This window comes from Centropristis striata, chromosome 10 (genome assembly GCF_030273125.1).
Source record: "Centropristis striata isolate RG_2023a ecotype Rhode Island chromosome 10, C.striata_1.0, whole genome shotgun sequence".
Taxonomy (NCBI): domain Eukaryota; kingdom Metazoa; phylum Chordata; class Actinopteri; order Perciformes; family Serranidae; genus Centropristis; species Centropristis striata.
Window position 1 is genome coordinate 26815896 of NC_081526.1, and position 13255 is coordinate 26829150.

At 39.0% G+C, this 13255-nt stretch overlaps 1 protein-coding gene across 9 annotated transcripts in view; it reads left to right on the forward strand.

The window, feature by feature from the left end:
• The window catches only part of stxbp5l (syntaxin binding protein 5L), a 177452-nt gene that overhangs the window by 119822 nt on the left and 44375 nt on the right, over positions 1-13255 (forward strand). For all 9 annotated transcript variants that reach the window (XM_059343455.1, XM_059343461.1, XM_059343457.1 and 6 more), the window contains exons 9-17: positions 2104-2179; positions 2649-2803; positions 4511-4583; positions 6345-6492; positions 6987-7054; positions 7909-7949; positions 9744-9958; positions 11375-11562; positions 12301-12426. In XM_059343455.1, the coding sequence (XP_059199438.1) occupies positions 2104-2179; positions 2649-2803; positions 4511-4583; positions 6345-6492; positions 6987-7054; positions 7909-7949; positions 9744-9958; positions 11375-11562; positions 12301-12426 (1090 nt within the window). The remainder of the gene's footprint in view (positions 1-2103; positions 2180-2648; positions 2804-4510; positions 4584-6344; positions 6493-6986; positions 7055-7908; positions 7950-9743; positions 9959-11374; positions 11563-12300; positions 12427-13255) is intronic.

The following is a 13255-nucleotide window of genomic DNA, read 5'->3' on the forward strand; positions in this document are numbered from 1 at the left end:
TTTAGTGTTTCAATTGTTTTCTGCCATCTTAGATATGAAAATGTTCTGCCTCTATGTGTTTTTCCCGGTTGTCTCTCTGAGCTGCCATCTGATCAGCTGTTCACTGTATATTGCAGCGGCAGCTCTTTCACGAGTCCTCCTTGTGTTTTTCAGTGCTCTTGCAAACTCTTGTAGATTGTAGATTAGCTTAATAAACAATGTATTATACTACAGATTCACTAGTGTGGTATATTTTCTGTTACTTTTAAGTTCTCTGCTTTACTAAAAGGCCTCAGTATGATCTTATGATCATGTAACAGCTGGTTTAAACCAGAAATAATGTGCTGTAGGATTTGGGATTTTTCAGACATTACAGGTGTTTGGGGGCAGAATATAAACAGTATAAGTTGTTTCCCTTTAAGGTTAAAATAAGACCTAGCAGCGTAGGCGTTCACGACAAACATGCTCTATACGTTGGAGGTGTGGGATGTTACAATTGTGGTTTTACAGAATTGCTTAAAAACACCCTAACACACACAGAAAAGGCAGAGAGAACTAAGGGCTTCATTGGAGAGGGACACCTTTTTTCAGCATCCTTCAAGATTGGACAAAATTCTCCTCTGCTATACCTAGGCAGTGTATACTGATGTCTGATAACAAAGAAAACTAAAAGGAACTTCAACGTGATCTTTGATTCATTTTCTCAAGAGAGGTAGTAATTAGCCTGGGTATACCCATACTGCCTTGCGGGCTCGATTTCATTTCGAACCTGCAGGCAGTCTGGCAACTACGGCCGTTTCTTAGCCCTGTTTTAGGGATCCAATCACAGAATGGGGAGGGACGGCAAGACGATGACGTGTACTACTCGACAGACGGAAGCTTGTAGTTTTGTAGTTTTCTTACAGATCCAACATGGCTGCAGCAGACGCCAAGCTGTCTTTGGATCTAGACAGTGTTCTAGATAGTTTAGAGCCAAAGTTGATTTTAAAAGAAGAACAACGTTTGATTTTACACTCCTGTTTCACCACAAAAAAGGATGTTTTAGCCTTGTTTCCAACATTATTTGGCAAAAGCCTAATCTACCAAATAGCCCCGCTACCGATCGCTGCTGTAACGCCACTGATCTCGCTACGAGCCATCACATACGCCATCTGGTATAACTGATATGATTAGCTAAGAGCTACAGACGCTTATGATAGACATTCGTAGCGCCCAAGAAACGGCTCTGGACGATCGTAAACCACGCCTCCTCTATGGGAAAATGAATAGCTTGTTTCCAGACTAGATCTCATTTGTGGTATAGTCTGGCGTTAGCCAGGCTAGGTAGTAATTACACTAGTTTGTCAAAATCGCTGGTTAGCTTGTCAGAGAGCGTCTGAAGCTAATGGTAGCGACGTAGAAGTCATGTGACCGTGGAGTTGCTCACTATAGCATAGCTCTGTGGCAAACTAATGCCACAGAGCTGATTTTCTGCAATGATCCACAAATCTGAATTCTCAGTAGACCCCATGGTGATGTTACTTCTGATTTGGTCTACAAAAATATGTAATTTTGTTTGCTCTGTGTACAGCATCTCTCAGTTAATTGGATAAAAGTAAAAAATATACACTGTAATTCTGTGATACCACCCAAACCTATCAGCAATAAAGCAGCTATGGAGAAAGTATTGCTGAGTAAAATAAAAAGCATGAAATGTGGAAAACAGATTAAGAAAACATACAATGTAAGTTGTAATGTATGAACATAGTTGTCCTGTGTTTGTTCATGAAATGCTGTTTTCTGCTTTGTAATCTGGTTGTGCTTTCCTTCCCAAGGCCATTGTCTATTATTTATATAACTCACTGTTACTGTAATCTTGCAATTTTCAGGTGGAAATTTGCCCTTATATATCTCCTCCTATGGGTTTTTTAAATGATATGTACTGCTGTGTGCTTCTTATTTGGTATATTGAACTGTCATGCATAGCATACTGTAAGAACAACTAATGTTGCTCAGATAATAACCTGTTCAAACTGTATGCATGATAAAAAAAAAAAGAAGGTGTGCATTAGGAGGAGTTGTTGACAGTAAATGTAGTATTATTTTGACATGTTGTCCGTTCTTTTGCTGTTTCCTCTTATTCAGGAAAGATACAGAAGGATGGAAGAAAGGAGTCATGTAAACCCATACTCAAAGTGGAGTACAAGACCTCAAGGAACAGGTGTGTGTGTTTTTAGGCAAACATTCACGTGCCGAATTTCCAGAATTCACTTTCCTTTTCACACAAAATAATTCCATTTAAATAGAATCACAGGGTGATTTATCCTGTGGTTGTTTGATCATGTAGTGAAGAAGGTTGACACCCCACTTGGTAATCATCAAAGTCACCAACAGAAGCAAAAAGCTGTGGAATAATGTTATTTTTTTGATTGTAACCCCCTAAAATGGGGTCGTGTGGCGAGCTAAGTAAAATTACACATTCTAATTGTAATAAATGATAGTGTTTAGAGGCATTGTGGTATAAATTAGAGAATTGGATAATCTTTTTCTTTCACTCATTTATTTTTTTGGCCAGCTGCTTATAGTAAGTGACTTCTACATAGAGTGTAAGCCACATACATGTCCTATAAATTGTTCACTTGTTTGATTTGTTGATTTATTCATTAATTCATGTTCTCCCTCCACAACAGCGAGCCTTTTGTTATCTTCTCTGGGGGTCTTTCATATGACAAGGCAGGGCGACGGCCAACGTTAACCATCATGCACGGAAAGGCCATCACTGTGCTGGAGATGGACTATCCTATTGTAGAGTTCATGGCTCTCTGCGAGACTCCTTACAACAACGGTGAGTGCATACTGTAGCGACCCTGCAGGACTATGGGGGGGATTAATGGGGAGTTTGTGGGGGGAAGGAGTTGCCCTAGTTCAGCCTGATAAGCCAGTTTGGGATAAGGGGGCGGGAAGCAGGAAGCAGGAGAAAAAGAGAAGTAGTTCAGTGAAACAGCGGAGGAGAGAGGCTGCTAAACGCCATAGTTAGAAAAACAGCTAGTGTTCGGCTATCAGCGTTTCTTATTTTGGGCACTCTTCCAGCCCGTTCTTAGTCTGTTAAAGGAGGTAATAAAACCCGCTTAAACGTCAGCCACTGTGTCTTCATCCTTCCGCCACCTAGCCCCCGCCGTGTCAGGCTGCAAACACCACAATACAAAGACAATGACAATCATTGCCATATCATTTCTGGATTTAGCTCAGTGATTTTTATGGATTTAAAGAAAGCAGAAAGATTGGGTTTTGATTGGGTTTAAGATTTAAGGTATATAATTTCTTATTTTTTTGCTGCCATAACAATAGAACAGATGGGAATGGATTCTTGTTTGTGCTGTTTTAAATTACTTTAAAATAATCAATACATAAACCAAAACCAGTGGCCTAGAGGTTAGGAATTGTAACCCAGGACTGACAGGTCAAGGACTGAAGTGCCCTTGAGCAAGGCACCTAACAGAACTGTGCTGCCCACTGCTTCTGTGCATGGTGTGTTCACTGCTGTGTAAAGGATGGTGTAAAGGTCTCAGGTTCGTAGATCGGAAGCCCAAGAGTAAACACACACCGGAGAGAAACGACTGGTCTCAATGCAGGCATTTTATTTAGACCACAGGTAATGTTGTGCAGTGCTGGAGAAAGAGCCCCGATTGCTGTAATAATTCACATTTAATCCTCTACAGAAGTTGGACTTACATGCAACAGTTGGCCAGTTACCTATGACATGGACAGGCCAACAGCTGTCCAAGTCTCGTTCGTAGATTGTGATACACAATGTGTGTGTGTGTGTGTGTGTGTGTGTGTGTGTGTGTGTGTGTGTGTGTGTGTGTGTCTGTGTGTGTTGTTCTTAAAAGCACATACCTATAAGCTACAAAGCCTAAACATGATAACTTCTTTGGGAAACACAAACCGACGGAAGCTACAGTGGGGAAAAACACATTGGATATCTGCCTTTTTATAATTATTCAAATATAACAATGGGTTAAAAGCAGAGATCAAACTCACTGCTGGCTGTTTCAGTGAATGTGTGTGCAAAACTTAATCTCAATCATAGAAAAAAAGTCCATATCTAACAGGAATATTATGTGGATCAATTATTTACTGTGATTAAAGTTGACCCTAGATAGGCATCTCATCTTAACAACAATGTTTCAAATTACTTATTTAAAAGAAATACACCCAAGTCGAACTTTTCATGACATATTTAAAGACCTCATAGACTCTTCTGTCCTTCAGGTATATAAAACATATTCTGTCTACTGCAGCAAAAATAGATTTATTTATTTTTTCTTGGGCAGCAGGTTGAAAACATTTCACACCTACAGGAAGGAGTGAGGATTCTGTAAACAGCAAGTGTTGACAATTATGCTGAGCAACTCACATTTAATCAAGACCCAATCATTTAACAGAACTCTCAAATGTTAAAATGTATGCTGTAGCTGATTGTAATATCACGCTTAGAACAATACAAGTCATGTGGTTGTAGCTGATGTAAATCTGTCTTTGTATCTTACAGAGGTCCAGGAGCCTTACGCAGTGGTGGTGCTTCTGGAGAAGGACTTAATCGTGGTGGATCTGACACAGAGCAAGTATGTGTTTCACATATATTAACACACTATCTCGCTGCTAAGCTTCCTATGACTGAGACTTTCATCATCACAGGGCAATTTTGACTCTAGATGATATCACCTGACATCACACAGGGGGAAGACTCTATTTGTATCAGTCATCTATAATCCAAACCCTGTCACAGTCGATAACAAAATGAAAGCGTTAAAGATCTAAGCAGTGTCATTCCTATCTCTGCTTCGGGGAGAAAGAGCGGTCACATGTTGTCTTTTGAATTAAGACATGTCACTTTGCTCTTGAGGTGAAAATGCTACCACTCCAGTTAAATTAACTTGTTATCACTATTTGAAGGCATCAAAGTGAAGGTGAAAGGTGCTGACGCTGTGCAGTTGTGACTGATTAACACCTGAGGCCAGGGGATACATTTAAATAGCAGCAACACACTATGAATTAGGCCTACAGTGAGAAAAGGAGAGTTTAAATTAGGTTGCCTAGTTAATTAGGCTACCTAATTAAATCTGTTGGATATAAATATCTTCTGATAAGACTCAATGCAGTTTAAACTTGTTACGATCGTCTTTGTCGACATTGTCAGCTCATCGATTGGCTGCTAATTGTGTTTAAATTGTTCATTATAAATAAGTCAGTGGCCTGCATCTCGAGGGTGTAGGTTTAGATGCTTTTATCATTATGTATCCTTACACTCAGAAACAATTAGTGTTTGTAATGTGAGTTATACATCTGGAACAGTAGCAGACTTGTAAAGCCTTCAACTATATTTTCATTCTGGCACTAAGAAGTGGCATTTTTTTCTTTTTCACCTAAAGCTGAGGACACACTACAATATTTTTTGCCAGATTTTATGCACGAGTCCCAGTTGGGTAAAGTCTGCACCATTCTGCACTAGTTGGGGACATTCGGCAATCTGTTAGTGTGTGAGGGGAACAGACCCGACCTCAGTCGCAATCAATCAAATATGTTTGAATCTTACAAGCCAAATCTTGATATAATTGGGTAGAGTGAACGGATTACCGACACAACCTCAAACACGAGAGGGCGTGACCCAGAAAATAGCATCAGAAGACGACGGGAAGTTTTTTTTCTTGATGTTTTTTCCGAGCAGATAGCTGCGCAGACACAGCATGTCATCCATGTTTGTTTACTTCTTCCTCCTCTTCTTCTTCTTCTTCTTCTTCTTCTTCTTTTAAGTTTTATTGGCAGTTGGCAAACAACAAATTGGTGCATTACTGCCACCAACGTATTGTTTACCCTTTAAACTGTCGCCCTCGCAAAAGTTTGATGCGTTCAGTTGTCTTTAGCCAGTTTGACAATTCATGTAGTCTCCAATATCTCATCAGGCTAGGTCATTAAGTGTGTGATCTTTCAGTTGTCATGCAAAAATCTGCTGAAACCATTCATGTAGTGTGTCCTTTCAAATGTGTAGAGACTGTAAAGGTTGTGTAGTGTGTCCCCAGCTTAACCTGCAGTCTGATTATACATGCAATAATGCCAGTGAAGCAGTCTAGAGCAAGCAGCAAGTCTAGATAAAGGTGGTGACCTTACAAATTGTGATACATTTTAGGAATAATCATCTTGTAATTCCAGTTCTAATTGGCATTTACAAGGCAGATAAAATATGCAACCTTAATAGCATTTTTCAGATTTCCTTGAATTAACAAGCAATCCTTGGTATTATTTCATGCCTTTAACTTCCCTTTCTGCCTGTTTTGCCACAGTGGCATAAAATATACTAAACCATATCATATGCGGGTTTCTTGCAGCTACCCTGTGTTTGAGAATCCTTACCCCATGGACGTACATGAGTCTCCAGTTACCTGCACAGCCTATTTTGCAGAATGCCCGCCGGACATTATCCCCATCCTTTACTCGATAGGAGCTAAACACAAAAAGACGGGCTACAGCCAAAAGGTAGGACAAGGGAAATATGAGTGATGAAATCTCCTCCTTTTATGCTGTATTTGTCTCTTTTTTGCTAGTTAAAGTGAGTGATTTCCTAATATGTTGCTGAAAGAAGCTGGAACTAAAGTTAGAAAGCTGTTTGTATATTGGCGTGCCTGTGAACACTACGGCTTCACAATGCAAGGTTACTGTTATGTGAATGATTTTCACAATTTATGAAAAACTATTCAGCCTTACAAAATAATTGCTGCTATGAACTTGAAGCAAATTGTGGGTTATCATCAACTCATGAGTCATTTTAATCAGTACAGTTTTGTATTTGAAGATGAAAGCATGTAAAGTAAAAAATCCCCAACATGATTATTCTGTGTTTTGAAATGAACTCCATGATTTGAAATATAATGAAATCTTACTAACAGGGCCCAGTGGGGGGAAAGTAATGCATAATGTGATTGGGTTTTTATAAAATAATCATCACTCTGTCTGGTCTGTAACCATGTCAGGAGTGGCCCATCGCTGGTGGAACGTGGACGTTAGGCTCACACACCTACCCAGAAATCATCATCACAGGGTGAGTCAGCGATATGTGAAGGTGCAGAAGGACACGTTGGACATTAGCCCAAGCAGTTAAGAGAAAAAACAGGACTACCATCACAATAAAACAATGAATTTACAGTAGGTTTTTTTTTGTATTATTAGTAGGGCCGGGACTCGATTAAAAAAAAAAAATCAAATTAATTAGAGGCTTTGTAATTAATTAATCAAAATTAAACGCATTTTAATCGCATAGAAATATTTGACCTGAGAACAGTGAGAAGTAATTTTTTTTCACATGGATTTTTAGTATACCATTGAATAATGACTGAATACATAAGCTTAAGCAACAAAAATATTGTTTATTTTTGTTCAAGTCCAACAGACTAGTGCAATTTTTGCCATTAAGTGTAGCAATAGCATATTTAGAAATATAGTACATTTCAGAAATTCAGGTAGCCTAAAGGTAGGTAGACCTTCTGTAAACTATAATACTTTGGTTTTTTAAGTAAAACACAATCCACGCTGGCTACCACACTAGCCGCTAGCTGCTATATTAACGCGATAAAGTCCCGGCCCTAATTATTAGTGTTTTATAACACAACACAGCCTGGGGCCGTACTGCACTGTAAAAACCTGTTCTGAAGCATGTGTACTGGGTGTTGTCTGCTTTCAGGCATCACTCGAATCCTGCACAGTATAACATTAAAATTGTCACTGCCTAGTTTTTAAGATCTAAGATAGCTGCAAAGAGAATTACAGTGGCATTAAAGCAAGGAGCAATGTTAAATGCCCTACATTTTCCTTTCATTTCCTGATCCATTCTCAGAGTAATTAAGCACACTAATTTTGCCCTAATAGATAAAAGAACTATTCTTTCTCTTTGTTCAGACACGCTGACGGATCCATTAAGTTTTGGGACGCATCTGCAAGTAAGTCTGCTCTATAAGCTTTTTTCTGTCTTTGTGAGCTGAACTGTAGTGATACAATTTGTTCAACTCAGGCTTTTGTTACACAGCCTGCTCACACAGACAATATTTTTTCATGAATTCCATGGTGAGTAATTTCAGATTTGCCATGAGCTCAAAGCAAATTAATAGCACCATTGTCATATGAGATGCTCGACAACAAATAAGGGACTTGGCCCATTGTCACGTTGTTCACAGATGGTTAGACACTAAAAGCCCAGCATGTGAATGAGTGGTTTTCTCAAAATCTTTAGAAAGCAATTTTATTGACAGCTGTGAGTCACATTTACTTGCATCTGCCTTGGATCAACTGTCTTGCTATAAATGTATATTCTCTTAGAAATTCCAGCTTATCCCAGCCCTATATAAACCCTCAGATTTCAAACTAACATTAACAGCCCATCGCTACTATAATCATTAATTTAAATCTTGAGGAATCATTGATTATTGATTTTCAATGATGCTGAGAGCACAGAAAAAAACACAACAAACAACAACAGGTGAAACACCGTTTGAAATAGCATTTAAAAAACATGCTTCTTCGCTAGTATGCTTACCTTTTGTGATAATAATAAATACACATTAAACTGGTAAATCTTCCATCCGTCAAAAAACACGCAACATTATTTTAGTGTATCATACAGGTTAGATAATGTTTTTGCATTGCTTTTCCTCATACATTCTTTATTCTCTTCATTATTCTTGATTTCAAGTCCAGCCTCCTTCAAAGGTGCAATGTCTAATGACTGGCCACTTGTTAAAAAAGAAATTGGGGCAGTATTTCACTTTCTGCAAGTAATGCAACATTTGTCAACACTGTCACATCTTCACATTCTGTTGATAATGTTTCATCAGCAAAAATCTGGCAAAATCTTACAAATTGCAACTTTAAATAACAAATTACAAAAGTTAACTGTGCACAAACAATGATGATGTATGTTTCCAAGCACCTTAGCTGCTTTTCTTGAGCAGCACTCAGCACAGCTTTGTGTGAAGTTCTACAATTCTACAATGTCATTTAGCAGACGCTTTTATCCAAAGCGACGTACGTTTATTCATACAACTCAAGCAAAGATGAATTCAAAACACATGAGTAAGTGCCATGGGTTACGTTTGAGTCCAATAGAATGTAAGTGCTATTAGATAGTGTGTATGGACACTGTAAACAATGCTTGTTTATTTATTTTTTCTATGAATTATTATATGTGTAGATTATGTGTGAAAGTCTTACGTCTCTTCTTAAAAGATTGAGAGGGAAGTAGATCGAAATGAGTTTGGAAGTGAAACTAGCAGGCACTCAGCCAGAAAACCACTGAAAATCAACACTTTAAACTTTCCTCCAGTAGCAGTGATTACCTAATGCCTTTTATGCAGCGGCTCTAATCATAGTTAAGCATCACGAAAATGGCCCAAAAAGAAAGTACTATTGTTGTGTGAATGAATATAATATAATGAATATAATACCTCTTCAAAAATGAATCCAAAGGCATATTCTGTGTATTAGGCTGCTGTTTTGGGGGGAAATTATGATAGAAAATCCCATAAAAAGGCAGAAAACAGGGACATTGTTTATGTTGCTACGACTGAAAAAGCTTTTCCACCTGAACCAAAAGAGTTCACTAACACTTTCAATCATACCTTGAACCACTGAACTGGGCAACATATCCCTTCATTGCATAGGTGTACAGGTAGGTTCATTGCATAATGTACCGTATATTTTTGCATTTATAACATTTTCACCAACATTTCTCTCACCAGTCACACTACAGATGTTGTACAAGCTGAAGACCTCCAAAGTGTTTGAAAAGCCAAAGCCAGGCGAGGGCCGGGCGGCTGAGTTAGTGGAGGAGGACCCCTTCGCTGTTCAAATGGTCAGCTGGTGCCCCCAAAGCCGCATCTTCTGCGTGGTTGGCATCTCAGCCCACATCATCCTGTATCGCTTCAGCAAATATGATGCCAACACTCAAATAGTGGTGAGTGAGATACATGAATGTAGTAGAATTGATATAGTTATTGACTAGTTGGATATTGTCTTGGTAGATTCAAATTTGAATTTTCGTCTCTACAATGAATACTATTACTGTTTTTTAATTTACATGCAAAAATAATTTTTCATAGTTTTTTTATTTTTTATGCTGTTTTTATGTGTATAAATAGAAAAAAAATTGGTACATTTCCATAGACACCTGTGTCTTTTGTTTGTATTTTGGGTTCCTGGACGCTTTATACTTTTAATTTAAAAAAAAGAAGAAAAATCTGACTGATAGCCAAGTTTGTGTCGAGAAAAAGGAGCCATGCATGTGATGTAAGGACAGACTGAAAGATGCTGAAGAGAGACAGAATGCATAGGAAGTTGACAAATTTGACCAAAATCTCCTGGGGCCTCATGTATCAAAGAGTGCGTAGCTTTCATACTGAAAGATGGCGTACTCCCAAAACTAGGAAAGTATGTACGCAAACTCACCTCCTCATGTATCAAACTGTGCTTACGCCAGATTCAGCCCACCTTTCCTTGATACATCCCAACCAGCGTAGAACTGAGCGCACATGCACGAGCCACCAATCACGCCCCGGCTCCTCCCGAAAATGAATATGCACATGACATGCAAATGACTATAAATCGACGGCATGGATCAAATATGCACCACACATGACTTATTCTGAAAGGATTTCCAACACACGTTTTTTCTCCGGGGAGAGCAGCGTTAACATCTCCATGTTAAACCAAAGGGGAAACGGTCGGCAATCGGCATTTTGACACAGTAATTAAGGCAGGTTAACTGTGAAAAATGTGTGCGCTCCATAATCAGAATCACCATAATCAGAAAGACCTTTATTGATCTCCGGAGGAAAATTCGGTTTAAATAAAAAAGTGGAAATAGCAGAATATATAGACTTAAGAAAATATACAATCTTAACATCAAAACATATAGACTTCAACATACTATCATTGCACAAGTAAGCAGCAGTATGCAGGTGAAGTCTAAAATATGATAATAGATGAAAAAAAATCATCTATGCCCTCATATTTAGAACGGGTTATTGATGGTGGAAAACGGAATTTCCTCAATTGTCCGAGAGCTATAAGCTATAAAAAATAATGCCAGTTGTGTGTAGTATGAGTTTAGACATAAAACATGTTTTAAATAGAGCATAAAAGACAGTAGTTTCTGCCAAACAAAAGTTTGTGGTGCCACCGCACATTCTCACGGCACCTCGAAAGGTTGCGGAGCAGTCCGCACATTCTCACGGCAAGTTCACTTTTCATACATGTGGCGTGTGCGGAAAAAACAGCGTACGCAATGTTTTTCTGCGTACGCAGCGTTGATACATGAGGCCCCAGGACTTCAGAGGTTTAATCTATTTTATTGTATCTGTGTCATCCTCAGTCACTAGAGGTGCGTCTACAGTGTGAGACGGAGGATGTCATCTCTCCATCCGAGAATGAAAACAATCCGTGCTTCTCAGAGTCCAGTCCCCACTCACCCCAACCCCACCACCAACAACAACAACAACACCCCCCTAGCCCCGGCAGTGGGACACCTGAGGGAAACAAAGACAGCATCCCCCACCTTAAGTAAGATCCGCTCACGTACAACACACTGTAGGTTATCTGCATCAGTTATTGACATTCGCAAGAAAAACTAGTAAATAATGACAACCTTCTGTCTTCGTCATTGTATTCATAAGCAATGACATATTACCCCCATTGCTCATACATACAGATAGCCCACTCAGTTGTAAGGGAAATTACTTTATTCTTTGATTTTTTGGTTTCAGAAAAAGAAAAATTCTGACAATTACGAAACAGCTGATCTAAGGGAAACACTGCATTCTGATGAATAAGATCCAGCTACAGTAAACAGTAAACACTGGACATGAATGCTCCTCTCTTGATTTTTTTTGTCATGGCTTTGAAATAATAAACTGATGACACGTTATTGCTGGTAATGAAATGTTCTTTCTAATGTGTCAGGGCATGAGTGCCACTATGTCTCCATCACATGTTGACTAGACTCAAAGTATGCAATGTTATCAGTCTGTTAAAGCCCCTAACACTGATGGGATCCATCATTTTGCATTCTAAACTGATGGCAAATATGCCACCAAGTTTGACTTGTGCCTCTGACATGCACATTTATCTAGCAATTTGCCGTTTCCGCTGCATTGCCATGTGTAGCTGTTAAGCCGTTAGTTATTGACACTTTTTTCAGTGAATTTTCATGACGTTAGCAAACGTGTGTGTGCCCATTCCTCACAAAATACTCTATGTATAATACAGAGTTCTCTAAACTCTTTCTGATGTTTGTTTCAGGGTGAAGGACCGGATGGTTCGGGTCCCTCCTGGCTACCAGGCAGAGTTAGCCATCCAGCTGCTGTGGATAGATGGAGAACCTCCACAACAGATCACCAGCCTGGACATCAACTCTGCATATGGCCTGTAAGTCTCTAGATGCATGACAGTCTCTCTGTCTGCTGGTCTAAGTCATCTGTGTCACTCTTCATTTGTCTGTCTAGATTGAGAGTATGAGGAAGGCCTTTTTTATTAATTTTCCATGGTGTATATAGATTCCATATCTTTGCTAGTTTAGACTCAGTACACTAATCTGCACAATACAGATAGTTTAGAAGAGTTTGCTCTTATTGATTACTGACAAAACTTCTGAAATATTTCTTTATTGTCATGGTGCAGTGAAAGCTTAAACCTAACACAATTCTTCAGCTCTACGTTACTGTCAGAAGTACATTATTGGAAGGACAGTAAAGCAGATAATGGAAACTTCACAGACAATACACCTGAGAGACCAAGAAGGTTTTTAATTAACTTTAAATAGCTGGTTTACACCATAGCTTGAAACTGGCAGAGCACCAAAGAGTGCTTTTTTAAAAGGTGTAACAGAGGAATTGCATGTTGGTGGTTCCAGTAAGAGAGGACAGCTTGACAGTAGCTCAAACTTCAACCTCCATAAATCCTCTAACACATGGACTCTAAGCCACACACAACATGTGTGTGTGGCTATGTATAGCTCTGTTCATCTGTCTGTGTCTCCATTGGCCTGTCTCTTTATTTATATGTTGATTTTTGGAGTGTTATCTAAAAAAACTAAAAGGTTAAAGTTAAGGTTACATACTGCCATACTACCATGATGATAACCATGAATAAAGTGAGTGAAGGCTGATGTGATGGCCAGTGAACAGCAGCTGCAACAAGATACACTAAGATAGAAGGTTTAACAGGATAGTGTGTCTTGTGAATATGTATGTAAGTG